Source organism: Mesocricetus auratus, unplaced genomic scaffold, assembly GCF_017639785.1.
Source record: "Mesocricetus auratus isolate SY011 unplaced genomic scaffold, BCM_Maur_2.0 Super-Scaffold_100042, whole genome shotgun sequence".
Lineage (NCBI taxonomy): Eukaryota > Metazoa > Chordata > Mammalia > Rodentia > Cricetidae > Mesocricetus > Mesocricetus auratus.
The window spans coordinates 7805356-7831747 of NW_024429219.1; the positions used below are offsets into that span (position 1 = coordinate 7805356).

At 48.9% G+C, this 26392-nt stretch overlaps 2 protein-coding genes across 3 annotated transcripts in view; one reads left to right on the forward strand and one right to left on the reverse strand.

Annotated features, from left to right (window-relative positions):
* Positions 1-26392, reverse strand: part of Mtor (mechanistic target of rapamycin kinase) — a 103353-nt gene that overhangs the window by 38105 nt on the left and 38856 nt on the right. For both annotated transcript variants that reach the window (XM_013120005.3, XM_005079329.4), the window contains exons 26-29: positions 23131-23273; positions 20745-20907; positions 20471-20616; positions 1572-1647 (exon numbers count right to left, since the gene is read on the reverse strand). In XM_013120005.3, coding sequence (XP_012975459.1) covers positions 1572-1647; positions 20471-20616; positions 20745-20907; positions 23131-23273 — 528 coding nt within the window. The remainder of the gene's footprint in view (positions 1-1571; positions 1648-20470; positions 20617-20744; positions 20908-23130; positions 23274-26392) is intronic.
* Positions 11871-17094, forward strand: Angptl7 (angiopoietin like 7). Its single transcript, XM_005079328.4, has 5 exons — positions 11871-12619; positions 14085-14185; positions 14711-14905; positions 15536-15734; positions 15943-17094. Exons 1-5 carry the CDS (start codon positions 12262-12264, stop codon positions 16110-16112), a joined length of 1023 nt encoding a protein of 340 aa, XP_005079385.1. The 5' UTR covers positions 11871-12261; the 3' UTR covers positions 16113-17094.

A 26392-nucleotide genomic window follows, 5' to 3' on the forward strand; every position in this document is an offset into this window, starting at 1 on the left:
CGCCTACATATGACTTAGAGAGAGAGTAATGAAACACTCTTAAGATGAAGGGCAGCACAGATAAACGTCCCAGGTGGAATTTCTACACAAAGAGCCAGTGACTAATGTGCGGCACACACTGGGTGAACCAGCAGAGAGTAGAGCGAGCAGCGTATGGAGCAGGTCAAGCAGGGGGCAGGACATTTTGAATTGCAATGGGTTGCAGAAACTATAAGGTTTAAGCAATGAATCACACAAAATTCTAATGAGATTGCTGTTACATAAATTGTGCTGAGAAAGCACAGGCTCTGCCAAGAAAAGGCAAACCATTGTCAAGCTTAATATGATTCAGCTACCTAAATAGAACAGAAAATCCGCCATGGTTTAGCAATAATCCTGAGCTAATGGCCACCCTTAGAACCTGAAGATGGAGAGACTCTCATTTATGGCTGGCACTCTGAGCACCGGAGTGTGAGCCACCTGCTGGCGGATCACCTCAACACCAGATGTGCAAGGAATCCTTGTTTCAATCAGACTCACGGGGGCCCAAGCTCTAGAGATATTGCCACAGAGTACAGCCTGGCCTGGGGAGTGAGCACACTGTGTGCTTTCTGCCTTCTACAAGGACGGATGAGGCATGGTCTCTGCATTAAGTTTGTTTATGGCAATATGTGTTTTAAGATGGTGACAGATGGCCTGAAGTTTCAGTCCAATGTTCTAAATGAGGCACAATGCTAAACAATCAAATAGAAGTCCCTGCCTTTTGATTGAGGAAACCACAGTAAGTGAACTACACAATTAATAAAAGGCTCTGCATCAAATATATGGACCCAGCATTTGCTGGCTTCCCAGGGCCCCAGTGTTAAACTGATTAAGTTAGTGCTTCATAAACTCAAGGATGGTTGAATCACCTTCTCAACCGCACGGAGTCATGGCAATGAATGCGTGTGACAGGTGAGGGCGGCAGCGGAGAAGCAGCTGTGTAAGTAATAACGCAACACAAAGCCCTCAGCACCAGAGATTAAGTGTGCATTTCATTTTCCTCTTGGGGAACCGGTCAGTTTCTAATACAGTGTACTGGGTATTAACTCAGGGGCAGGCACAAGGGCTCTGCCACAGGTGACAGGCTAGGCTGAATGGCAGTCTTGATGCCTGTCTGCCCAAGTTCAAATCCTGGTCCTGCCTTGTACTTGCTCTGTAAGCTCAGACAGGTGTTCAACCTGCTGGGTCCACGGTCCCCTCTCTTAAGAAAGGGGATAATAACAGCAGCCACTTCATAGAGTCCATGGGAGGATGGAGCCCAATGAAGCATGTGGAGTACTCACCACACATTACATGCTAAGAGTTCAGGCCAATTACCACTGCTGATAAGGCTGTGCGTCCCTCCCCCCACGGCCCCATTTCTTTTAATGCAGTCCATCTTGCATTGCCCCTTTCATCCTTAAGATACAGGCAGGCTGGCATTCAGATCCTCACAAATTAAAGAAAAAACCCACAGAAATGGAAAGTAACTTTTCCAAGGTGGCGGCTAAATGCCTCTGTAGTCAGGTCTCTACTTCCTGTCTTTCTAGAAGGAATGAGAAGGCACTTACCAGTTCTCCAAAGTGTTTCATGGCATACTCTAGCACACCGGAAGCTGCCTCAGGCTGTTGTAGCTTATTATTAATGCTGAGGAACAAAAGGAAGACACAGTTACACTCATGCATCTCAGGGTGCAAGGCCTGGGGACACTGGACACCAGCAACCTGAGGCTGAGGTCTCTCAGACAGACCTATCACCACCCAGATTGAATAACTTTATCTAGGAAAAGGTTTTTGATTTCCTCCCCACACTCTGAGGGGCAGTAAAGGCTAGTATGTGATAATCTGGACTGTTGCGTAGTCAGTGGAGACTGGTTTTCTCTCAGATGCTGAAGTGTTCAAAGCCTTGTGCATGCTAAGCACGCATTTCACTACTGAGCTATGCTCTCACACATTAAACTTTTTAGGTTGGGGAAGAGAGATGGCTTAGTGTTGACAACACTTGCTGCTTTTAACGAGTATCTGATCTCTGTGGGCACACATATACACACATAAGCAAATATTCGTCTTTTTTTTAATGACTTAATTCCCAGGCTCTCCGTTTACACTCACGGCTCGTCTGCCAGAGCCCACTGTCTTCACATCCACAGGTCTGAGGTTCGTCTTCAGAAACAACTTCCCTCTGCAGTAAATCTTGGGGGAGCAGTTTCTAGCGTTGGCCATCAGCATATAGATGCTTTTCACTGGGACCTAAGTCACCTACAGGTGGTGCTTGGTCCCACATGGCTGGAGAGCTATACTGCTGAGCAGTGCCACTGGAAGTCTGGGCCCTAGGGTTAATTCACCAGAGGCTACAAGATGGCCCTGAAAGCAGGGGAACTGCAAGCCTCAGTCCTTCCTTCTAAGAGAGACTTATGCACCTGAGTCAGTGCTGAACACAGCCTGTTACTGGTATGGAGTCAGGGAAATGGGGAGAGCACTGAGGCAGGCAACAATGCTGATACTGGACGGCAAACACCAACCTGAGAGTCTAGACGGATGTAATGGGCATGGATCTAGTTTACTGCAGAGTACAAACTGTCTACTTGAGTAGAATTCATTTTTAAGTGGTTCTGGGAAATTCCAGGATTTGGGTTCCATGTGGTAATATGGTAAGAGGCGGCTGTTATAAATAAATATTTCTTTTTAATTCCACCACTTTTTTCCCAATAAAACTGAAAGGAACTACCCAGAAATCTAATAGTCTAGAGAAGTTAACATTTGTGAAAGTAATAATCAAATGCCTCCTGTTTACAAAGCACATGCTGTCAGCCCTTCCAACCATCATTCCTTTGGCCTCACATCCCCAGAAAATCAGGAAAGAAAGGTTAAGATTTGTTCCGTCTTACTAATGAGGACACCGAGCCAAGGACACCAAGCTGAAAGCCAAACTGAATCAGAATGTTCCCCCAATACCTGGAGCAACTGGATGTCTCTATCAAGAGGTAGGAAACAGGCCGGCAAGATGGCTCAGTGGATAAAGGCACTTGCAGCCAAGCCTGACAGTCTGAGTTTGATCCCCAGGACCCAGAGGGTAGAAGGAAAGAATGGACTCCTCAAAGTTGTAGGCTTGTCTCTACATGTGAGATCTCAGTGGTCTACTCTCATGGGGTAGGATAAACTGCACTGCTAACTAACATTACTTGGTACAGCACAGTCACTATCTAGTTCTTTAACCAAACAGTAGTTTTGGAAGTCTAAGAAAACAGGAAAAAGAAAGCCAGGAAGCACTCCCCGAAACCGGACATGTGTGTTCTCAGTATTTTTGTCAGAGGACTCCAAAGCTGGCCTTGGTGAGTGCAAGTCCTGGTAGGATGAAACCGCCCTGACAAGGACGGTCAAGTGCTCTTCGCCTAAACCAGAGAATGCTAACTCTAGACAGACTGAAAAACAAAACAAAAACAACACCAAAAGGAAAATCATCACACCAGCTGTAGCAACTGTCTTCCAATCTTGTGTTCTGAACATGTTCTGTTTCAAAAACTATTCTTGTTTCAAGCACAGTATAAAGTACTTGGTTTACTCTGAGCCTCACTGACATTGTGGTTAAACAAAAACCCAAAACCACATAACAATGCCTTTGCCTAATCCATTCTGCCACTAATTATGCATAAAAGAGAGCTTAGCAGCAACAATCAAAATTAAGACAATTTGACAATCTTTTTTTTTTCCTTCGAGACAGTTTCTCTGTGTATCCCTGGCTGGCCTAGAACTTGCTCTGTAGACCAGGCTGGCCTCTAACTCAAGAGATCCTCCTGCCCCTGCCTCCCGAGTGCTGGGATTAAAGGTATGCACCACCACTGCCTGGCAAAGCTGACAGTTATTAATAGGCCCATTTTATATATGAAGAAAAAAGGTCACAGGCTATTGATACCACGCCATCATTTCAAAGCCCTCTTAGAGCTGGTGAGATGGCTCTTGCTGCCAAGTCTGATGACCTGAGTCCAACCCCTGGGGCCCACATGATAAAAGAAGAGACCCAAGCCCTGCCAGCTGTCCTCTGACCACCATGCAAAGTCACTGTATGAGAATGGAAGGGTAGGCTGTATAGTCTGTTCTTGTGAAGAAGTTGTCTTTGCTCCCTGGTCCCCTTCTGAAAAATCCATTTTATGGCAGCTGGGAGTGTCACACAGCCCCTCCTCAGTCTTTCCCTGCTGACACAGACACAAAGGGCCAACTGACCCGGAACTCAGCCTGGCAGCAGAGGACTGCTCAGTACAAGCCAGCTCTCTCTGATGCGGGTAGACACAACAGCAAGCAAATGCAGAGACGGAGGACTGGGCAGCTACCCCTGCTTAGCGGTGGGTGGAAATGACAGGTCAGTCGACTTACATAGTTAGGAATCTACAAAGCAAGCCGACACTGAGTACCTGAAAAATAAAACCCGGAGTCCACAAATGGACCTGACTTTAGGAAATGAGAAAGTCAGCTGGGAATGGGGCCTATTCAGTCTGGTCATGAGGCCGAATTCAAGAGCCAGACACCGGGAACACTCTTGCCACCTGAGTTAAACTCTTTCTGGGAGTTGGGTACAGCTAGAGTGAGGACAAGCAGCTGCCTTGATGTCCTCACAGACACGCAGGTCACAAAGGGCACTTCTCTTCTAGGACGAGCCAGTCCGCTTCCTGAGGCTGGGAAGACACCGGAGTGGTCTGAAGTGCGGGAACATGTTGCTACCACAGTGGGTTGATGGTGACTACAGTGACCACTGTAATCCCACCCCAAGCTGTCCCTCGTGCTTCCTTCCTTCTTTCTTTCTTTGTTTTGAGACAGGGTGTCTCTGTGTAACTGAGAAACTCATGCTGGTGTCCTGGTTCTCACTGTAGACTGGGCTGGCCTTGAATTCAGATATCCACCTGCCTCCGCCTCTCAAGTGCTGGGGTTAAAGCTGTGCGCTATGCCACCACCACACACCTATCTGTGTTTTTCCTTATTTTTTAAAACTTATTGGCTAACAAGTTCACACATGTACACAAACTCTATCTACCCCATTTCCCTCCTCCTATACGCCTGTACCTCTCATCCTGGGGCTCTTCATAGGTAGTTTGTGACTAGTTTCACCGAGAAGGAAGGGACTGACCTACAAGCCAAACAGCTCAGCTGCCATTCCTGCTCCCTGAGAAGGGCCACTGTCCCCGAGGGGCTTCTGAGTCACTGTTCACAGTAGCTGATTCCGAGCTTTCTTCCTTTGTGGCCCTAGGCCACCCCCGTCCCCCACTCTCTCAGGACAGCTAAGGGCAAAGTGAAGGGAGAGCTTCCTCACCAGGCCTGGAGGGCTGGATGCCCAGACAGACCGGGAGCATCTGGGCTACGTCTGCAGCGCCTGGGCTTCCCTGGTGCTCCATCAGGAATTTATGAGAACGGCACTGCTGGCTTCCTCTGGCCCTGGGCCTTCCTTCTAGTGCAGACTGCTGTCTGCCTTTTACTTGGTTCCCTGTCAAAGGAGAATTCTCTGCATTCCCTTGGCATTGGAACGATGACACATGCACCACAGCTGGCAGGAGATGGCTGGAATGGGGGTCTTGAGCAGCCACAATGGATGGTGCACAACCCTGCTCTGGACCCCAAGCGCCGCATCACACGGCTGCATCACACGGCCGCATCACACGGCTGTCTCCTAGCACAGAGCTGCTTCAGATGCCCCACCACTTCTGCCAGCACTGAGGCAGTTCTGTGCCCAGCAGATGAGCAACACAACTGTCTGATGCCCCTACAGGGCCAGGGTGAAAGGGTTGGCTACGCCCTGGCGTCTTCATCAGGCAGCTCAAGAGTCCTGGAACAAGAGAATGTTCTGTTCACGGATCTCAGCAACAGTCTCTTTTGGAATGGATGAATTCCAAGATGGGAGGACAGAAGTGAAGACAGGAAGCAAAGGGACATTAGAAACTGAAAGAGAGGAGGTGAGGTGGGTTATTTACATGCAGACAGCTGGGAAACTAGGTCTTAGAACTAACTATCTGAAACAGGTAAGATGACTCAGTGGGTAGAGACTTGTCACCAGGTCTGACGGCCCGAGTTTGATTTGCAGACTTCACATGATGGAAGGTGAGAACTGATTTCCAAAAGCTGTCCCCAGTTTCACATGTGCAACACCGCACAAATGAGACAGTGCCCTCTGTCTGTCTGTCTCTCTCTCACACTCACACACGTAATCCCAGCACTAGGAAGCTGGGGCAGCAGGATCGTAAATCTAGAAAAAAGTTAATGCAAGCCCAGTGGCTACTTTCTGACCTTCCACAAAGGTTCCTGATGTCTTGATTCCAGAGTTTCCTCAGAAGGAAAAGCTCCTGTAGCACCCTCACCCTCCCTTTGGGCAGCTCCCACAGTGTCTGTTATCTAGAGGACGGCTAAATGTGCAGTGAAGACAGTGTGACCCTCACGACTGCAAAGTGTGAGTGGTAACAGATGGCTAGCTTTGGAAGACGGGTACAGAACCTCACCTTTGGAAGACGGGTACAGAACCTCACCTTTGGAAGACGGATACAGAACCTCACCTTTGGAAGACGGATACAGAACCTCACCTTTGGAAGACGGATACAGAACCTCACCTTTGGAAATTGTTGAGAGTGAGGGTATCGTCTATAAAGGTTCATTTGCTTATTTTGTTGTTTTGGTTTTCTGAGGCAGTCTTCCTCTATAGCCCAGGCAGGCCCTTGAACTTCCATTGCTCTCCCTGCGTCAGCCAGAGCCAGGAACACAGGCATAAGCTACCACACCTTTGTAACTTATAACTGTAAGTTTGGGGAGCTGTGGACTCTGCAAATCCTCCTCCTCCTCCTCCTCCTCCTCCTCCTCCTCCTCCTCCTCCTCCTCCTCCTCCTCCTCCTCCTCCTCCTCCTCCTCCTCCTCCTCCTCCTCCTCCTCCTCCTCCTCCTCCTCCTCCTCCCTCCTCCTCCTCCTCCCTCCTCCTCCTCCTCCTCCTCCTCCTCCTCCTCCTCCTCCTCCTCCTCCTCCTCCTCCCTCCTCCTCCTCCTCCTCCTCCTCCTCCTCCTCCCTCCTCCTCCTCCTCCTCCTCCTCCTCCTCCCTCCTCCTCCTCCTCCCTCCTCCTCCTCCTCCTCCTCCTCCTCCCTCCTCCTCCTCCTCCTCCTCCTCCTCCTCCCTCCTCCTCCTCCTCCCTCCTCCTCCTCCTCCTCCCTCCTCCTCCTCCTCCTCCTCCTCCCTCCTCCTCCTCCCTCCTCCTCCTCCTCCTCCTCCTCCCTCCTCCTCCTCCTCCCTCCTCCTCCCTCCTCCTCCTCCTCCCTCCTCCTCCTCCTCCTCCTCCTCCCTCCTCCTCCTCCTCCTCCCTCCTCCTCCTCCTCCTCCTCCTCCTCCTCCTCCTCCTCCTCCTCCTCCTCCTCCCTCCTCCTCCTCCTCCTCCTCCTCCTCCTCCTCCTCCTCCTCCTCCTCCTCCCTCCTCCTCCTCCTCCTCCTCCTCCTCCTCCTCCTCCTCCTCCTCCTCCTCCTCCTCCTCCTCCTCCCTCCTCCTCCTCCTCCTCCTCCTCCTCCTCCTCCTCCTCCTCCTCCTCCTCCTCCTCCTCCTCCTCCTCCCTCCTCCTCCTCCTCCTCCTCCCTCCTCCTCCTCCTCCCTCCTCCTCCTCCCTCCTCCTCCTCCTCCCTCCTCCTCCTCCTCCTCCTCCTCCTCCTCCCTCCTCCTCCTCCTCCTCCTCCTCCTCCTCCTCCTCCTCCTCCTCCTCCTCCTCCTCCTCCTCCTCCTCCTCCTCCTCCTCCTCCTCCGTAAGCTTCCCCAACTGTAAGGTGTGGAAACTATCACATCTTTGTAACTCTCTCAAGAAGGGAAACAGATGCCACAGATTCAACTCAGTGCCTCATACATGTGCAAGGAAAGTGCTAGTCTCCCTGCCCCAAATTAGGAAATATCCAAGGTAGGGAAGTTATCACAATATAATTTTAGTTTAAAATAATCCCACTGTGCATATTAATTGAGCAGATTTTACATAGTGGTGCCCAGCATATGCTCCTGAATTCTGATTTTCCACTTTACTAAGATTCTTCACACTCCCTTGTTTGTTTTATGAGTTTTGAGATGGTCTCCCTATGCAGCCATGAACTTACTATTCTCCTGTCCCAGCCTCTGCAACGCTGGGATTTCAGTTGTGGGCCACCACAATTGGCCTCATAATTCTTTTCAATGCTATGCCAACACACGTCACCAAGAGAATCCAGCTGGCTGACAGTGGTACCTGATGGGTCCAGGCCACCAGGAAGGCTGTGCGTGACCCCTCTGGAAAGTGTCCCTGGAGGCCAAACACTGCTGGTGACAGGATGGGTATATACGGATTGCAGGCATCTCCTGGATGGATGTGGACCTCGAACCTTACACAACCCAGCATATGGCATAGGTTGGTTCAGTGTCAAAGCACACGATCTGTGCAGGCCAGGTTTCCAACTGAGGAGCCTGTCAGAGGCGTGCTGTAAAACTGATGAATGGCTGCCGCATTGCCAAGGCTCTGGCTGATTTAGGGAGTTATTGGCAGGCACATTGCTCCCAGTATGTCAGCCAGTTAATTATCTTCAACTTTATCTTTTTGTCAGTGCTTCCTGACAAATTGGCTGTTATCTTTTTATTCTGCAACAGCGAGCACAGCCCCCTGATGATGCCTGGAGGCTTTTCTCCCTTTTCCTGTGTCTTCACATTCAGAGAGAAGGGAAGAGCTGCGGAGTGACTATGAGAAAGACGACATGGGTGGGGAGGGCTCACAGCTCAACCTGAACCTAGTTTCATCTACCTGGATGCAAAGCACACTGGGTATTTTGAGTGAAGTCTGATGCTGGCCTATGGATGGCCAAGATCTGAGACTCTCGCATGTGGATGCAGTGAGAAACACAAATGAGCTGGCATGGAGTGACCAGGAAGCTTCTAGATATGCCTTCTGTAAAGGCAGCATGGGCTGGCTTACACTCTGTTCCATCCCTTCTGACTTCAGAAGAAAGAAAACTGCCTGTCTATGTGACAAGGAGGGAGATTAGGAGAGAGGCGACACACCACACCTGGACAGCAAGACACACAGGCAGTGAATGTCCTAAAGAACGGAGACACCAGAGGTGTCACCACTGTTACGTGTCACGGTTTCTGAGACAGATGTCATGGAGAGACTGTATTAGGGGAAGTCCATCCTCCCCTTGGTATCCCGCCTCCATCTCACAGATCCTCCCCAGGTTTCGTGTTGAGTACCAGATGCAGCTGCCACAGTGTACAGACAAACAGACAAGACCTACAAGCAGCTACAAAAAGAACTAACGGAAGCAAATGCCAAGTAACGGGGACAATGGGAAAATAAGGCAACAGGAGAACAACATGAGGACGGATTTCAGCCCAGGTGTCAGGGGAGACTTTCCTCACAATTCATGCATCGTCTATTTTTAAACAAACTTCTAGAAGGAAGCAGGTTGAAAAGTGCACAGATAGAGGATTTTCAGAGGTAAGACACTCCCACCAGACCAAGAAAGTACAGGGCAGTGTATTGCCGCTTCTAGCCACCTCCCTGTTCCCAGGGTCACTGTCACTGACTTCCAACACTCAGTGTGTTGACGTCTGTTGCTGTTTTAGTTATTGTTTTATATGCATGAGTGATTTGCCTGCATAGATAGACGTTTGTGCCCCACTTGCATGTGCCTGCAGAAGTCACGAAGAGGGCAATGGATCCTCTTGAACTGGGGTTAAAGACAGTTGTGAGCCACCATATAGATGCTGGGAATCAAACCTGGATCCTCTACGAGTGCCGTTAACCCCAGAGCCGTCTCCCCAGCCCTTTGCCTGCTAGTTTTTGAACTTTATGTGAACACTCAACCTTGTTTTGTTGGACAGACCACGCTGTTGCATGCCATAGTAGTTTGCCCTTCCTATTGTGGAGCGGTAATTCCCCAGTGTGAGACACTACGGTTTGCCTATGTGACTGGTGACAGACTGTTTTCAGGGCTTGGTCACTGGGCGTGGCCTTCCTTTCCACAATCACTCCTGACCGTGTCTTTCAGAGCACATGTGCTTGCACTGCTGTGAAGAGAACACCTAGAGCTCCTAGGCCACAGGCTACATTCAGCGCTGCGAGGCATCATGCTGGTTTCACTGTTGACTCTCTCCGTCATAAGTGAAAACCCAAACAAACTATTCTCCTGTCAGCATTTGGCTGCCTCTGTCCTGAGTACTAGGACATTAGGAGTGCCACCACAGCTGGCCTGCACACCTTAATACTTTCTTATGTTGGCAGTTTTGGTGTTTGGTTTATCTCAAGAGGCTGAACATAATCTACACCACTGTGTTATGATTTTGCCTTTCACATTCAGAATTTATATCTATAATTGAAATTTTGTGTGTGGTGTGAGGTAGGATCAAAATCTGAATGTTGTCTGCTTGAATGCTAATCAGCTGGTTCACCACACTTACTGCAAAGGCTGCACTAAGACACTGGTTCTGGGGCAGCAGGATCACCTGGGATGCTCTTTATATGATCATATGGTACACGACACTTGTGTGACTCATGGCTTAAGCACAGAGACATAAGGTTAAAGAGAACCCAGGGTTTAGCAGACTTTGAATGATGCTAGACACCTCCATGGAGCCAATGAAGGCTGCTAACCCAGCTATTCACTAAGAGAAGGGAAAAAAGAGCAGACCACTGTGCCAACTCTGAATCTCTGAGCAGGTTAACCCAGAAGCAGTCAGTAACATCCTGATCTCCCAAGGAGGCGAAAAAGACAGGAGATGAGAGGAAACAAGACGTGGTCTGAGTCCTTAATGCTTTTTCATTCAGAAATGTAAACCTGCTGCTCACCTGAGCTGCCTAAACAGAAACCACTTTCTGAGGAGCCAGACATCCCACTGGAAAAGGCTCAAAGGGGTTATGGTAGGAAAAGCTGTGCAATGTCAGGTCTGTATGTGGGAACCAGGCTGAGTAGCAAGACAAGTGACTACCTCAGTGGCTTACCAACATAGAAACAGCAAGCATGTTCCAAAGATAGAGCTCCTTTGTATACAGTTTCAGTGAAAAGTTCCATGTTTTCACATGATTTTAGAAGAGCACCTCAAAGGCAGAGGCAGGCGGATCTCTGTGAGTTCGAGGCCAGGCTGGACCGACAGCCTCGAAAACAATACAGAGAAACCCTGTCTCCTAAAAACCAAAAAAAAAAAAAAAAAAAAAAAAAAAAAAAGAAGAGCACCTCAAATAAAGCAGACAAAGAGACAAAGGTTGTAATAACCTCGCTTCTCAGGCAAAGGCATAGGCAGGCACAGGAGGGTTAACAACAAGTTGCAACCACACTGCATGGAGTGAGGGGACCTAGATGCCTGACCCTGATTGCTTAGGAGACAGGGAGTCTTTTCTCTGAGTTTGAAGTCTGGGCAAAACTGGGGCCTCTTCACTGCTGCCGGGACACTGACAGTGCCAGTGACCAATCCCAGAGCCATGCCTGGCACGGCTGAGTCCTCCTCGATGTCCTCAGCTGGTGACACCTCCTTGTAAAATGTCAAGTGATCTTTTTGGAGGAAGGTGTATAAAAAGAAAGGCAATTCACAGACACAAACTACTAATTCAGGTTCAACAGGATTCTGGAAGACACCGAGTGAGGACCAGAAAAAGACGCATCCAGCCCAGTTAAAACTTATCTTTGCCCACACTCATCGGGATGTCCAAATAAACCAGAACCACAAGTAAACAGCACAGATTGCCTTAGCAGGCCTCCCTGGCTCAGCAGTCTCAGTCCCGACTCTTAGTCTGTGTTACATAACCTTCGGGTGGGAGTTTGGAAACTCGTCTACTGCCTGTCGAGCTGAGCCAGTGGCTGGCAGGGTATAATCTAACAGGCGCAACTGGAAACAAACTCAGCCTCCTGTCTGAGCCCAGAGACTCCACAGACAAGGAGACAGACACTCGCCCGGCCGGCCCCCTCCTCCTCTCCTCTGGCCTAAGTTTGAGCTGACTTCACTCAACAGGCACCTGACCCTCCCAGATGAGGTGGGAGGGGCTTCAGCACACAGCCGTGGTAGGGTGGAGGTACAGGCACCAACAATATTTAAGATGCTGCCTTGGTGGGGCATTCAGACTTGGGAAGGAAAGTGTTCGAATACCCACTGAGTTCCACTTCAGAAACTCTAGCTTTGAGAAAGGCTAAGAAAGCACCTTGGAAGGAGACCACCAGGAAGGCAGAAAACGGCCAGTGTGAGTCAAAAAAATAAGCTTCCTGCAGAGCCCCAGACTCTAGAGGGAGACTTCTCCAACAGGCCTCCAGATGACGCTGAGGAAGACCTGGGTATGCGTTCTCCTTGTGGCCTTTGTCAGCCACCCTGTGTGGCTGCAGAAGCCTCCTAAGCGCAAGACACCTGCTCAGCTCAGAGCAGCCGCATGCTGTGAGGAGGTGAGGGAGCTCAGAGCCCAGGTCGCCAACCTCAGCAGCCTCCTGGGTGAGCTGAGCAGGAAGCAGGAGAGCGACTGGGTCAGCGTGGTCATGCAGGTGATGGAGCTGGAGAGCAGCAGCAAGCGCATGGAGTCCCGCCTCACAGTGGCCGAGAGCAAGTACTCCGAGATGAACAACCAGATCGACATCATGCAGCTCCAGGCAGCACAGACCGTCACACAGACCTCGGCAGGTAAGCGCTGTCCCGTACTCCACACCCGTGCTTGCTGAGGGTCTCTGACCCCAGCACTGCTTCTGGATGACCTGCTCAACAGAACAACTTGGGGACCTCTGGGGAGTGCATTATCTATAGCGTGATTCTACAGTTCTGATCCATTTCCTCCCATGTTTGCTGCTAAAACTCCCCTAAATAACGAAGTAAGTAAAAAGGTAATGTTGAAATGCTGGTCTTTAACGGCTACAAATAAGGCACATGCAATTCGTTCTTCAGGAAAACAGTGCTCAGTTGTTGGTTAGCTTGGCAGACAGGCCAATAGATGAATTTGCTGCTCAGAGACAAATCTAATTTTCTAAGGTTACTGGAAAACACTTTGAATGAGTGTATTCTATAGGTGAAGCATTTCTCACTGTTTACACTTGATTCAGACAAAGAAAAAGTATTGCCCGAAGTTAACCCTGAAAAGTCTGTTAGCTAATTAAACCAACACACAAACTGCTTGGAGTTCCTGGTCCTCGGTTTGGGAAGCGAGAGGTGGGTGCTGTCATTGACCAGGTAAGTGAGTCTTCCTTTGGCCTGTGAGGTGAAACTGGCAATACAGAAGCCACCAGATGCAGAGGTGACAGCACCACTTGTTGCTACTAGAGGTCTCCTGGGAAGAAGGGCAGGTGCACCTCACTTCCCCTTTCCCAACATGCTCTGTGCAGAAACAGGCACTTTGGGAACTTCCACCCATGCCACTGGGCACCAAAGAAGTCCCAAGGAGGTCAGGAAGGGTCTCCTTCAACAGCGCAGACTCCTGGAAGCAGCTGTGTCTTTGAAGCCCCACTCCGCCGTTCAGAACCAGGAGACAAAACCCAGCACAGAGCAGCAGCCTCAAGGCCGCCAGGACAGCTTTTAAATCAAGCCCAAGGGGAAATGGGAAAGGCTCATTTCCTTGCTTTATCAAAACTTGCAGGGAACGTCCCAATGGGCTCCTCAGGGCTCTGACTTTCATTTGAACATCTAGCAATGTGAGACTGGGGAGGGGCTAAGACTTTAAATCTGTCTCCCTCATTAGAGTACCAGTCCATAGCAGTTATTACCTGAGAAACAACAAACCAAACCAAACAAACCAAGAAACGGCAACAAGCAAACCTTCTACCCAGCCTCTGGCTGAGGTCCCACCCAAGCAGCCTGAAGCTACGTCACAGACCACACCATTTCTGTTTCATGCCTGATGCTACAGCAGGGTGCCTGACTTACTCACACTTAACCTGGAGCTCCCTGGCTAATGCCCTTTGGCACAGGTGAAGGGATTCCCTACTCTATTGTCTCCTAACAGGAAGCCCAAAAATGCCCCCGCAATCCCGATGCCCTCCTCTACCCATGAGACCCTATGGTAGAAATAAAGTCTTGGTTTTTAATCTGGTTCGGATCAGTAGGCATGCCCTCCCACCTCTGGGGTCCAGATCTCTGCTCACTCTGTTGTCCCCCTCAGATGCCATCTATGACTGCTATTCCCTCTACCAGAAGAACTACCGAATCTCTGGAGTGTACAAGCTTCCTCCCGATGAGTTCCTGGGCAGCCCAGAGCTGGAGGTGAGGTTGCTACTGCCATGTCCTACCCTTTGTCCTCCAGCCCTAAACGGCATGGAGACATCAGGACCTGGTCTGGTCTACAAAAAGGGAAATCAGAGAGGCAAATATACCACATGGTGGAGCTATGAGAACGCCCAATTTATGGGATTCCTCCCATAAATTCCAACCAGCTACTTCTTTTCAAAATGTCAACTCACCAACACTTAATTCTCACCAGCACATAACTAGTTCACATTTCTGGTAATGTCCTAGAACAACTGCTCTTTAGGAGAGGAAAGGAGACATTAGGAGGAGGCACATGCAAGTACCTAATTCTTCCATTCAGCTTGTGCTCACCTGACACCCCGCCCCCCATATACATTCCCAAGCTAAGCATCACTGTGCCCCAGCCCCTCCACGCTAGCGGCAGTATCTCTGCTGGAGTGTGCAGAGAGTACATGAGCTGCTAACCCTGCAGGCACAGCACACAGTTGGGAGTCTGTCCTCGAGCTCCTGCCCCTGACCAGAAGATTCTCTCTGCTTCAGGTGTTCTGTGATATGGAAACTTCAGGAGGAGGCTGGACCGTCATCCAGAGACGTAAGAGTGGCCTTGTCTCCTTCTACCAAGACTGGAGACAGTACAAGCAGGGCTTTGGCAGCATCCGAGGGGACTTCTGGCTAGGGAATGAACACATCCACCGGCTTACCAGACAGCCAACGCGGCTCCGTGTAGAGCTAGAGGTAAGCTCCAGCTGTGAGGTAAGCTCCAGCTAGCTGTGAGGCCCTGACTGGCCAGGCACACTGCACATGACAATGCATGATATGGAAGCGTCACCACTGTCTAGTCACATTAGGCTTGTACAATCACTGTGACAATTTCCTTGAAGGTTCAGTACAGTTGAGGAAGATTTTTTTCTTTCTATCTCTCAGAAAAGTTAAACTGTAGCTGACCCAGACCCAGGAAGAACCAAGGCAGAACAGGGTAATAAACCCAGAGTTAGAGAGACAGAAACACCATCCTCTGGGATCTTCCTAAATGCAAATAGCAGTGATGCTGGGGTGATGCCCCTCTAGAAGGCTTCAAGTCCAACATCCCCACTTGCTCCTACAGCATCTCAGAGTGAGATTTAACAAAAGTCAGACAGAGGCATGAAGGGCTACAGAAAGAACAATCCAGGTTACATGGTAAGTCCAGACCCAAGTTAGGCCTGAGCCCTTTGTTCACCAGCTAACATGGTGAACTGTAACAGTCTTATCAGAGCCCACCACTGAAGAGACGCTGGGCTGTGGTGCTAGTGAGAGAAAAGGGTTCAGGGTCTGTAGAAATGAAGTCCTTCACAGCCTCACTCAGGCTCTGCTCCTCCCTGCCAGGACTGGGAGGGCAACGCACGCTATGCCGAGTACAGCCACTTTGCATTGGCCAACGAACTGAACAGCTACCGCCTCTTCCTGGGGAACTACAGTGGCAACGTGGGCAAGGATGCCCTCCTCTATCATAACAACACGGTCTTCAGCACCAAGGACAAGGACAACGACAACTGCTTAGACAAGTGTGCACAGCTCCGTAAAGGTGAGATCTGGGAGGCAGAGTGGGGGTGAAGCTTGGGACCCACAGTCCCACTGAGAGTGAGCAGTAAGCTGCAGCTGTGCTCTGGCTGCGGTGCTCCCTTTGCTGTGCTCTGGCTGCGGTGCTCCCTTTGCTGTGCTCTGGCTGTCAGTTTTAACACCATCCGTCAGCCACAGTCTAGCCTGCCCGCCTCCTCTGTTTCTCATGCCAGGTGGCTACTGGTACAACTGCTGCACAGACTCCAACCTCAATGGGGTCTACTACCGCCAGGGGGAGCACAGGAAACACATGGATGGCATCAGCTGGTATGGCTGGCATGGAGCCAACTACTCCCTCAAGCGAGTGGAGATGAAGATCCGTCCTGAAGTCTTCCAGCCCTAAGAAGGCTGCTGCAATCAATGCAGAGCCATGGAAGCGAGATGTGGAAGGCTGAGGGGGGCAGGGCAGGAAGGGAGGAGGCGGAGAAATGGCAGGAAGGGAATGGTCTATCATCTTCAATGAAAAGTCAATCTCTAGGGAACATGACGGAACTTTCTCTGTGCCACCAACGTGAGCACATGCACACCCAGTAGAACCACAGGTACCAAACAGTACACCAGCAATGGCAACAGTTAGTAGCCTCGGTGGGCCTGCCACTGGTGCCAAGGGGGAGGACTGCATGGACCCAGAGAGCAGCAGCCTACATGACTTACCCATGGGAAACAGGAACCCTGAAGTACTTTACCCATTCTCTCTAACTAAGGCGTAGATGACCCGAGGGGAAGAGCAAATAAAAAGAACTGTTGTGACTGTCAGAGGAGAAGGTGGCGGCTTCCTCTTCTTAAACCGCATGACATTTCCTTGTGTCTATAGGATTTTGAGTTTCTCTTTAAGACAGAATCTCTCTCTACACAGCTCTGACTGTCCTGAACTCATTATGTAGTGGCTGGCCTTGAACTCAGAGATCTACCTGCATCTGCTTCCCAAGTGCTGGGATTAAAGGCCTGTGCCACCACACAGCTTTATAGGATTTTTAAGAGACAAGCCTGTGCCACCACACAGCTTTATAGGATTTTTAAGAGACAAAAATGTGGGGGCTAAACTTGTTTCAAGGACTCTCCAGGGCCGGGTCTGGGTCAGGGAACAGCATTGCCAGGCATGCTGTGGGGTGGGTGTGGGAGTGAAGACCAGTGGGAGGTGAGCCTTAAAACATTCTCAGTCGACATACATATCCATTTTTACTCATTCTGTAAGAAATGGACTCAAAGAGATCCCCTTTAAAAATACTGTCTAGGAGAACAATGTCTGGAAAATGAAGGTAGATGGAGCTGTGGTTAAAAACTTATGCTTTGTAAAAATAAAAGATTGTGATCTCTGTCTTAAACATTCAAGATATCTTTTTCTTTTACAACAAATACTATCAAAATCTGAGTATTTCCTTTGAAATTCTTGTTATCACCGAGAGCGAGGTAAGAACTCTGGGTAAAAAGTCAGAGTGAAGGCCGGGCGTTGGTGGCGCACGCCTTTAATCCCAGCACTCAGGAGGCAGAGGCAGGCGGATCTCTGCGAGTTCGAGGCCAGGCTGGACCGACAGCCTCCAAAACAGAGAAACCCTGTCTCGTAAAACCAAAAAAAAAAAAAAGTCAGAGTGAGCACGGCCCCTTGAGTTGGTTCCATAGTCAAGGAAACCAAAGGAGCAGGAAGCCAGAGAAGGAAAAGGGGAGTGGGAGGGCAGGGGGGGAAGGGTGGAGAGGAAGGGAGGAAGGGGGAGGGCCTGAGTCGCTGGAGAGCAGGGCAGAGCCTGGCACTGGCAGTCCCACACCAGCTCGGGCTCACCACAAGAACTGTCCTCTGGAGTCATGCAAGACAAGCCATGCCTCTCACTTAGTAACTGCTACTGTACCCACAATGCCTGGGGATCCACTTCCCCTCAGGAACAGAACCTTGGGAAGTTTTCAAAGAAATAGTGAGAAGAGAAGCTGCATAAAGCGGGTTCCCAGGGGAGCGCTATGCAAACACAGACTCCCTCAGGCGGGTAGGAGAGTGAGATGCCCAGCACCGGTGGATTGGAGGATAGGAAGGAAGCTGATGGCTTCCGTGGGTCTCCACACTCCCTAGAGAAACTTCTCAGACACGGGAAGAACGGAGAGTTAAGGATGGGCAAGGCATTCCTAGCTCCCCCATTTCTGAGCATGTACTTTGGTACTGCCTGACAGACAGAAACCAAGGATAGTGACAGACGGACACCACAGACAGTTCCTCCACAGCCTATGACCAGGAACCGGAAGCAGAGCTGGCTGCTGCTGCAGAAAACCAAGGAGGCATCGTTGTGTGAGGCCCTGTGAGAAATGGGAACAGGAGTCACACAGCACAGTGCTGAGGGGCATGCCCACACTGGCACTACAAGCGATCCACCTAGTCATCTCCAGTCCTTGTTTTTAACTGTGCAGATGCCTCAACCAGAAACATGTAACACAGAGACAACACGCGGGACAGGGAGCACACAACTTTGATGAGATTCTCTCTCTACCGAGCAGAGAAGAAAGCCCAGCTACTGGGTGTTGCGGAGCACACCTTTGATCCCAGCACTCGGGAGGCAGAGGCTGGTGGATCTCTGCTGGGGCCAGCCTGGTCTACACACAGTTCCAGGACTGCCAAGGCTATGCAGTGAGATCCTGTCTCAACCAACAAGAACAAAAGACAGGCCAACAGACCACTGCCCTCACGCACTGGATAATCAACAAACCACCACAGTTATTATGTGTTTCTTAAAATTCAATTCCTTCTAATCCACTGTTCCCCTAAGAAGTGATTATACTTTCTCATCTATATGAGCTTGAAACAGTTGATACTGTTTTAGTGTTGACCCAGAGTGGAGATTACATGTGGGACTTAATTTGTCCTGGAATAGAGACGTAAGAAAGCCAACAAGCAGGAGACAGACAGACAGAACCAGAGCAGAAAAATCTCCCAAATCTACCTCGTGAGTGCTGGGGTTACAGGTGTACTACATCTGGCTCAAAAGGAAATAGTTGGTTTTTTTAAAAAACAACAACAACAACAACAACAAAAATAAGAAATAGCTTGTTAATGTTAAGTGTATATATTACCATAGACCCTGAGAACAGAATAATTGGTAAGTGGAATATGAACAGTTTAAAAAAAAAAATCAACCTTTGTGTGGAGGGAGGTGTGTTAACTGTCAAAACAGACAAGACACCCACAGTTTGCCTAGGGGAGAGGAGCAGGAACTTAGAAGCCACTGTGAAGAAAGGAAATCAGTGTCTTGAGACCCACAAAGGGGGCATGCAACTCAAAGAGCCGTGACCCCAAGAGGAGTCATTAGGTGTCTCTCCTACATCTCTGGGAGTGCTACGGGGCAGCTTCCCAACAGTAGCTTTGCCCAAGGCTGTTCCTACAACTTTCTAAGGCAGGGGGAATCTAAGTTCACTCTGTAAATCAAATAAACAAACAGACATGACACCCCCAGTAAAGACGGTACCACAGTCATCACAGCGGTGCTCAGGGAAGAGGACTGGGGAGGCTCCAGAGGACGCCCAAGGGGCAGAGGCCACCCAAGCTCCGTCAGCTGAGCAGGCCTGAGTAGTTAAGAGTGCATGCTTTCCCTCAGGCCCGATTTTACAATAAACTAAACAAAACGCGTCAAATCCAATCTATTTGCAGGGAATTATGATCATTTTCAGTTACATTGCCTTAAAAAGCCAATGACTACTTTTCTAGCCATATTATACCTTTCTGCTAAAAACTGCATTAACTTCAATGTTTCTATGATTGTCTCAAATATGAGAAAAAGCCAACAGTGGGATGAGGAAGAGTTTCAAACAGGTCTCAGAAAAGTCAGCAAGGACACGATGGGTTAACCAGTTAGGTACCCGTTTCTGTAAGTCATCACATGAGGCTGTACAAGTGAGAGGTAGGAGGGAGAAAGGCAAGTCTTTGTGTTTCCCGCGCTGAAGCAGTCCTCGTGGGACGGCACATTTGCAGCTATCCCCACAGGTACTTCAGAAATTGACATTCTCTGTGTCAGTGGGTCTGGCAGAAGTAGGATTCCATTCCCACGTTTTGCGTTTTGCTAAAGGCAGAGTGTGCAAAGAGCACTCGGCAGGGTCTGTCAGCCTACCCAGGAGTTTGCTATCTGTGGATTTGTCCTGAGCTATCTTGTCTGCAGTTAAACGATGAACCATGTTAGCATCTCCATGGAGATGGCAGATTTCAGAGTCAACATTTCTAAAATCACTGGGGGAAGTGAGCAGTCCTCTAGGTGCTGAGGCTAATGTTTCTGGCTGCCTGTAATTTCTAACAGCATAAAATTTATTAAACAACCTTCTTTTCCATATCCAGAAGACTCCAAACCATCTTAGGAGAGGAGAGAACAAAACCGAATCAGGAAAGATCACTGCATCTCAGATTTCCCTTTTTATAGTCACAGAATGCCAAAGGAGGAAGCCTGGTCACTAAAAGGCATCATCTCTAAAACCTGACCCTGCCTCTGGGCACCCTAATCCTGCTCGGCACATCTGTCTTTCCTAGGGTCTTGTGGATTGCACTAGGACAAGAAGGCACAGGTTGGAAAACCACAGAGTGAAGGTGCTAAGGGTTGACAGATGTGACAACATGGCTTGACTACTGACAGCCATCTGAAACCACGTATCTACATGTGCCACCCAGACCTGACAGCAGATTCATGCGGCTGGTCCTACAACCAGCCCCAGTGAGTAAGACGGGCGTTCAGGGCCTACCTGATGAGGGACTCGAGTATGGCAGGTGTGGCCCCTTTCTGGAACTCCAGTTCTTTGTAGTGTAGCGCTTTTGCATACGCTCGGCACTTGGCAGCTCTCTCACCCAACAGCACGATGCCATTGTCATCTCTTAGTGGCAGGGGGCCCTAGAGGAAAGTGTAGGAACATGGTGGTAGGTGGGGCGCACTCAAGAGTGGGCTGTGTGTAAGCGGCCCCTCCCGCCGGCTGGATTCCTATCACCGTCCACTGAGACAGTGGGGGCAAAGGCTCTGACCTTGTCACTGTGTTCCATGAACTCAGCCAGGTTCAAGAGGGTTTGCGTGACTTCGGCGATGTCTTGAGAAGTGAGCGCCAACTCAATGCTTCTGATAAGCTCATCTTGTTGGTCTTCGTTCAGTTCAGACCAGCAGGACACAAATGCAGCATTGAAGAGATCCCTGGAAGCACGGGGGGGGGGCAGAGAGGGATGTTAGGAACCTCGCCCACACCTGGGCCTGGTGCCACATGCTCTACGGACAACCAGCTTCTTTCTGGTGCTGCCCTTTGGTTACGAGGAACACTGCTGCCTGACGGAAGTTGTTGCAAGTTATTAAACCTTCCCCGAGCAGCACAATAACTGCTGGTCACTAAATACCTGCTCGGTGGCAAACAAGGGAGGAAACTTTAAATTAAAAGAACCACATGTACCTACCGACTACTAATCTGTTTGCTTGGTTGAGCGACAGTCTCACACAAACAGCCCGGACTAGTCTCAAACTCAGAGACTCCTATTGCTTCAAGCTCCCAACTGCCCATATCTCAGGCCTAGCGATGACAACTGTATCTTTTTTTGTTTGTTTGGTTTTCAACACAGGCTTTGTAGCCTGTCCTAGGAACTCACTTTGTAGATCAGGCTGGCCTCGAACTCACAGAGATCTGCCTGCCTCTGCCTCCCAAGTGCTGGGATTAAAGGTGTGCACCACCACTGCCCGCCTGACAACGGTATCTTTTAGGGCAGGTACAGACGTGATATACAGGGGACTATGTATGGGAGAGTGGGGTGGGGAGGAGAACACAGCAAACTTGTCTTCACAATTGCGTGTCCTGGCAGTTTCTGCCTTGCTTCTCTCTGTTGTGATGAACAGAAAGAAAATTTGGACATGAACAGATTTAGGAAATAAACAGTCCTTAAGTGGTTCTTGGAATATTTCCTCGACAATGTCCAAATTCTTTTTTTTTGTTTGTTTGTTTGTTTGTTTTCGAGACAGGGTTTCTCTGTATTGTTTTGGAGGCTGTTGGTCCAGCCTGGCCTCGAACTCACAGAGATCTGCCTGCCTCTGCCTCCTGAGTGCTAGGATTAAAGGGGTGCGCCACCACCGCCCGGCTAATGTCCAAATTCTTAAGATCAAAATGGCAAAGCAGCACCTGCTACTGCCTTCCAAACACACTGAGAGCGTTTCCCCGGATGACTACACCAGAGATGACAGCAAACTTGAAGCGCCAGCACAAGGCATGGAGGACTCCCAGCCGGCCTCCAGCAGAACAACAGCCATTTCCAAGACCACAACACCTATGTGAAATCACCAGTGTCACCTGGATGTTCCCCCTTCCCTCCGCCAGCATATAATGTAACGAGGCTTTTCCAGGTGCAGTGGCCTGCGGTGGCAGAGGGATGGAGACGTAACCTGTCCTTGCAATGGATGGGCTTAGAACTTGATGCTTTTTCCCTTATAGTTACACATTTCAAGGTTAAGTTATACTAACATGCTTAATTTTGGAATTTTGCAGGAAAAAAACACACCAAAATTTGAAATTTTAATCTGAACACTGAAGCAAGCCTGGGGTAAATAAATAAATTACCTTTCCTTATCCAGAGGTGACAATGGATCCCCAATGTTTACATCTTGGACTACGTTAACCAAAAGCTTCTGCCAGTGGTGGTGACACATGCCTTTAATCCCAGCACTCAGGAGGATCTCTGGGAGTTTGAAGCCAGCCTGGTCTAGAGTGAGTTCCAGGACAGCTTGAGCAGAAATCCTATCTCCAAAAACTAAATGAAACAAACAAACAAACCAGTCTCTCTGGGAAAGACATTGTGCTTACAGATGACCTTGATACAAGATGACACAGCATCAGCTGGGCACGTGTAATCCACACACTACAGAGACAGTGAGTGAATTTCTAGACATGGCTTTATCAACATTAAGAAACAAAGCAAAACAAAAAACAAAACTTGAAATAAATGACAGGAACCAAATCATGGTCAAAGTCATAACCTTGGAGTCAATGACTGCTACTAAATACACACAGTAAACCAGTTCTGCTACAAAACAGAAATAAAACGTCTTCCTTCTGCTGCCTACTAATGAAAATGGTTGTTCATTAACTAAATTACCACTTTATTCCTTACTATACTCAATAAATATACACTGTAGCAAGGAAGGAAGTCTTGAAAATAGGGAAACGAGCCAGGTGGTGGTGGTGCACGCCTTTAATCTTAGCATTTGGGAGGCAGAGGGAGGTGGATCTCTGTGAGTTCGAGACCAGCTTGGTCTACAGAGTTTGTTCCAGGACAGCCTCCAAAGCTGTCTCAAAACAAAACAAACAAACAAAACAAAAACAAAAACAAAAACAAAAAAAAAGGGAAAGGAAGCCAGGCAGAAAGCCCCGGCACACCATACCTGGCCATTGGGTTGTAGGCCTGAGCCAGGGCCCAGCACGAGCGCAGGGAAGGCGATGAGGAGTCCTTCAGCAGCTCCAGACTCAGCCGTCTCAGCCACTCCAGCCAGTCATCTTTGGAGACCCTTCTGGCAGCTCCCCAGGCCTGTGATAGCAGAGGTGACAGTAAGAAACCATAGCTCGTCTAACTGTATCCAGACAGCCTAGCTCAAACAGATGAAAAAAGTGTCTGCTATCATCCACATGGCATGACCTGAATTGACCGAGCCGGACTGTTAGGTCCCCAGCTTCTGGACATGTTCTTGAACTTGCAGGACTTCCTATTCCAGCCTCCAGGTGCTGGGATGGCAGGCATGCACCGCCGTACCTCAAAAGTAAGGAGAGGATTCCCAGCACCACAGGAGAATAGAAGAAACTTTGAAAATTTGATAAATACACTAACCACCTATTATGATTACATGATATATGGAAGCATACTATTACTTTCAACAAAATGGATTGGATTCCAGAGCTAGCTATGGAGGATTTTGCTTGGGTTTTGGAACCTGATCTGTTTTTGGGAAGATAAACTAGAAATTCCTCCTTCTGTCTGACTGGGTCAAGGGGCTGGAGAGACGGCTCATGGTGAAGAGCAAACACCGCTCTTGTAGAAGATCTGGGTTTCGTTCCCAGCACTCACACCAGGCAGCTCACAATGACCTCTAACTCTAGCTACAGGGGATCTATGCCTTTTCTGATGTTCCTGAATACCCAAACGTACAAGCATATACTCACAAGCAGACACACATGACAAATAATTTCTTAAAAACACTTGCATCTTGAGTGCAAAAGAAAGCTTGCAGAAATAAACTAGACCATGAGGAGACATTTGGAAGGCAGAACAGAGTTCCAGAGTAGGGGTGGCTGCCTGGAGAGATGCCCTGAACCTATGTAGACCAGGTACGTGCTGGTGCAGATGTACTTCTCATCTCTTTGTCTGTTTCCCCTTTTGTGAGGTGTTGCCAGATAGCCCCAATAACCATGCGACAATGCTCTGTGATTCATGACCTTGGCTCTCCCTTGAAGGAGCAATTAGGACATCCCCAGACAAAAGGTAGCATTCCTCCTAACCCATGGATATGACACCTTCCATCTTAAAGCAGCAAGCATTTTTTTGCTGTCTGTTGGGGAGTAGAGTCACTAATAAACTTTTACTGTCTAATGCTGGATATAAGTGCAACCCCCCAGGACTGTATTCAGATTTGTATAGGTTTGACCAAAAGAAGGGTCCCAGAAGACTCAGCCCGCCTGGTACTCTCAGTGGCTGAGAAAGCTGCTAATAAACAGAGACAAGCACCAGGCTGAGAAGCGACCCGAGGGCTGCTTACAGTCTCCAGAGGCAAAGTGTGGAAAATCAGCAGAACAGTGTATCTATAGTTGGTGAAGTAACTATGGTTACTCTGCTCCGGTTCCCCAGAGCAGCTTTGAAATGGCTTGCTTTTTAGGAAAATATGATGCACACATGGCAGGAAGCTGGCCTTATCACGCAGGCCAGGGTCAGGGGAGACAATTTAGCACTCAGTAGAAAAATTCTAAAAGTGTGGTCCATGGGACAGAAGTATCTCACACGTACCTGGGAACTTGTTAGAAATGCAATATCAGGCCTGACCTCAGACATCCTACACAGAGTCCACATTTTAATAAGATCCCTAGGAAGTAGTAAGCCCAATGAGAGGGAGGAGAGTTAAAAAAACAAAAAAACACTGCTTTCAATACCCCACATCAGTTTTTATGGCTTGTTAGGGGCTCACCAGCTGCTGTGGTTTAAATATGAAACACCCCTCACAGTTCATGTATTTGAACACCTGACTCCCCAGCGGGGATGCTGTCTGGGAAGGTTAAGAACCTTAAGTAGAAATGAATCACTGGGGGAGGGCCTTACGCTTTTATAGTCCAGCCCCACTTCCCGTTCTGTCTCTATTTCCTGAGTGAGGATGAAATGTGACCAGCCAGCTTCCTGCTCCTGCTGCCATACCTTCCCTGACATTTTGGACTGTGTCCCTCTGGTACTGTAAGCCAAGATACGCCCCCATCTCTTTGAGTTGTTTTTGCTGGAGTCTTTTATTAGAGCAGCAGGGAAAGATGCTGAGAGGCCAGCTTTGTGCTCATGGGAACAAAAGGTCCTAGTTCTGAGGAAAACAAAGATACTTACTTGCCTACATTAAGAAGAGAAAATTATAGCTTTGAACGCCTTTAATCCCTCAGTAGGTACAGGTCAGCCTGGTCTATAGATAGAGTGAGTTCCAGGACAGTCAAGACTACACAGAGAAACCCTATCTTGAAAAAAACAAAGCAAAAATAAAGCAAAACCCCCCTCACAATCATACTGCCTCAGTCTCCGGTGGGACAGGATTACAGGTTTGTGCTACCATGTCTGGTACTTCTGCTTCTTGTGACCTGAGCTTGGTTAATTGTAAGGACCGTCTATGGGATAGCAGGGGACTGTGTCATCACTTATTGCTGGTCATGGTGGCACACACTTTTAATCCCAGCACTTGGGAGGCAGAAGCAGGCAGAGCTCTGTGAGTTCGAGGCCAGCCTGGTCTACACAGTGAGTTCCAGGACAGCCAGGGCTGTTATACAGAGAAACCATGTCTCGGAAAAACAAACAAACAACAACAAAAAAATTACAACTGAATGTAGCTGAAGAGACGGCTCAGAGGTTAAGAGAACTTGTTGCTCTCGCAGTGGACCTAGGTTCAATTCCCAGCACCCACATTTGGTTCGCAGCCATCCTTAACTCCAATTCCAGGAGATCAAGATTCTTGTGATCAGGCATGCACATGGTACAAATACATATATGCAAAATTACAGCTGGGCATGATGACTCCTGCCCGTCATCATGAGTTACAGGCCAATCTGTGCTACAGAAGCAACAACAACAAAACTTCAGACAAGCTAGCTGGCAGCACATGCCTAAACTACCACCAACTGGGTGGCTGGGGCAGGAGGATGGCTATAAGCTCAAGGTCAGTTTAGACTACATAGTGAATTCAGGACTAGCCAGGGATTCATTATATGACCCTGTCACAAAGCAACAGCAATAATAATTCCAAAACAAAGCAAATAAAAAATAAGCTAAGAAGCAACAAACAAAGAAATCAGACACAATGACCTACATTCATGATGCTGAGACTTTTTTATAAAACAAAAGCTGATTGGTTGCTTTAGAGGTTTTGAATGAGAGAGAAAAACAGAGCTTTGCCTCCCTAGCTTCCTGGACAC

Excerpts from the sequence above, each read along its gene's own strand:
- Angptl7 (XM_005079328.4), top strand. The coding sequence starts at position 12,262 with ATGACGCTGAGGAAGACCTGGGTATGCGTTCTCCTTGTGGCCTTTGTC. Across the intron at positions 14,906-15,535 it reads GGCTCCGTGTAGAGCTAGAG|GACTGGGAGGGCAACGCACG; the intron begins GTAAGCTCCAGC and ends CCTCCCTGCCAG. Across the intron at positions 15,735-15,942 it reads GTGTGCACAGCTCCGTAAAG|GTGGCTACTGGTACAACTGC; the intron begins GTGAGATCTGGG and ends TTCTCATGCCAG.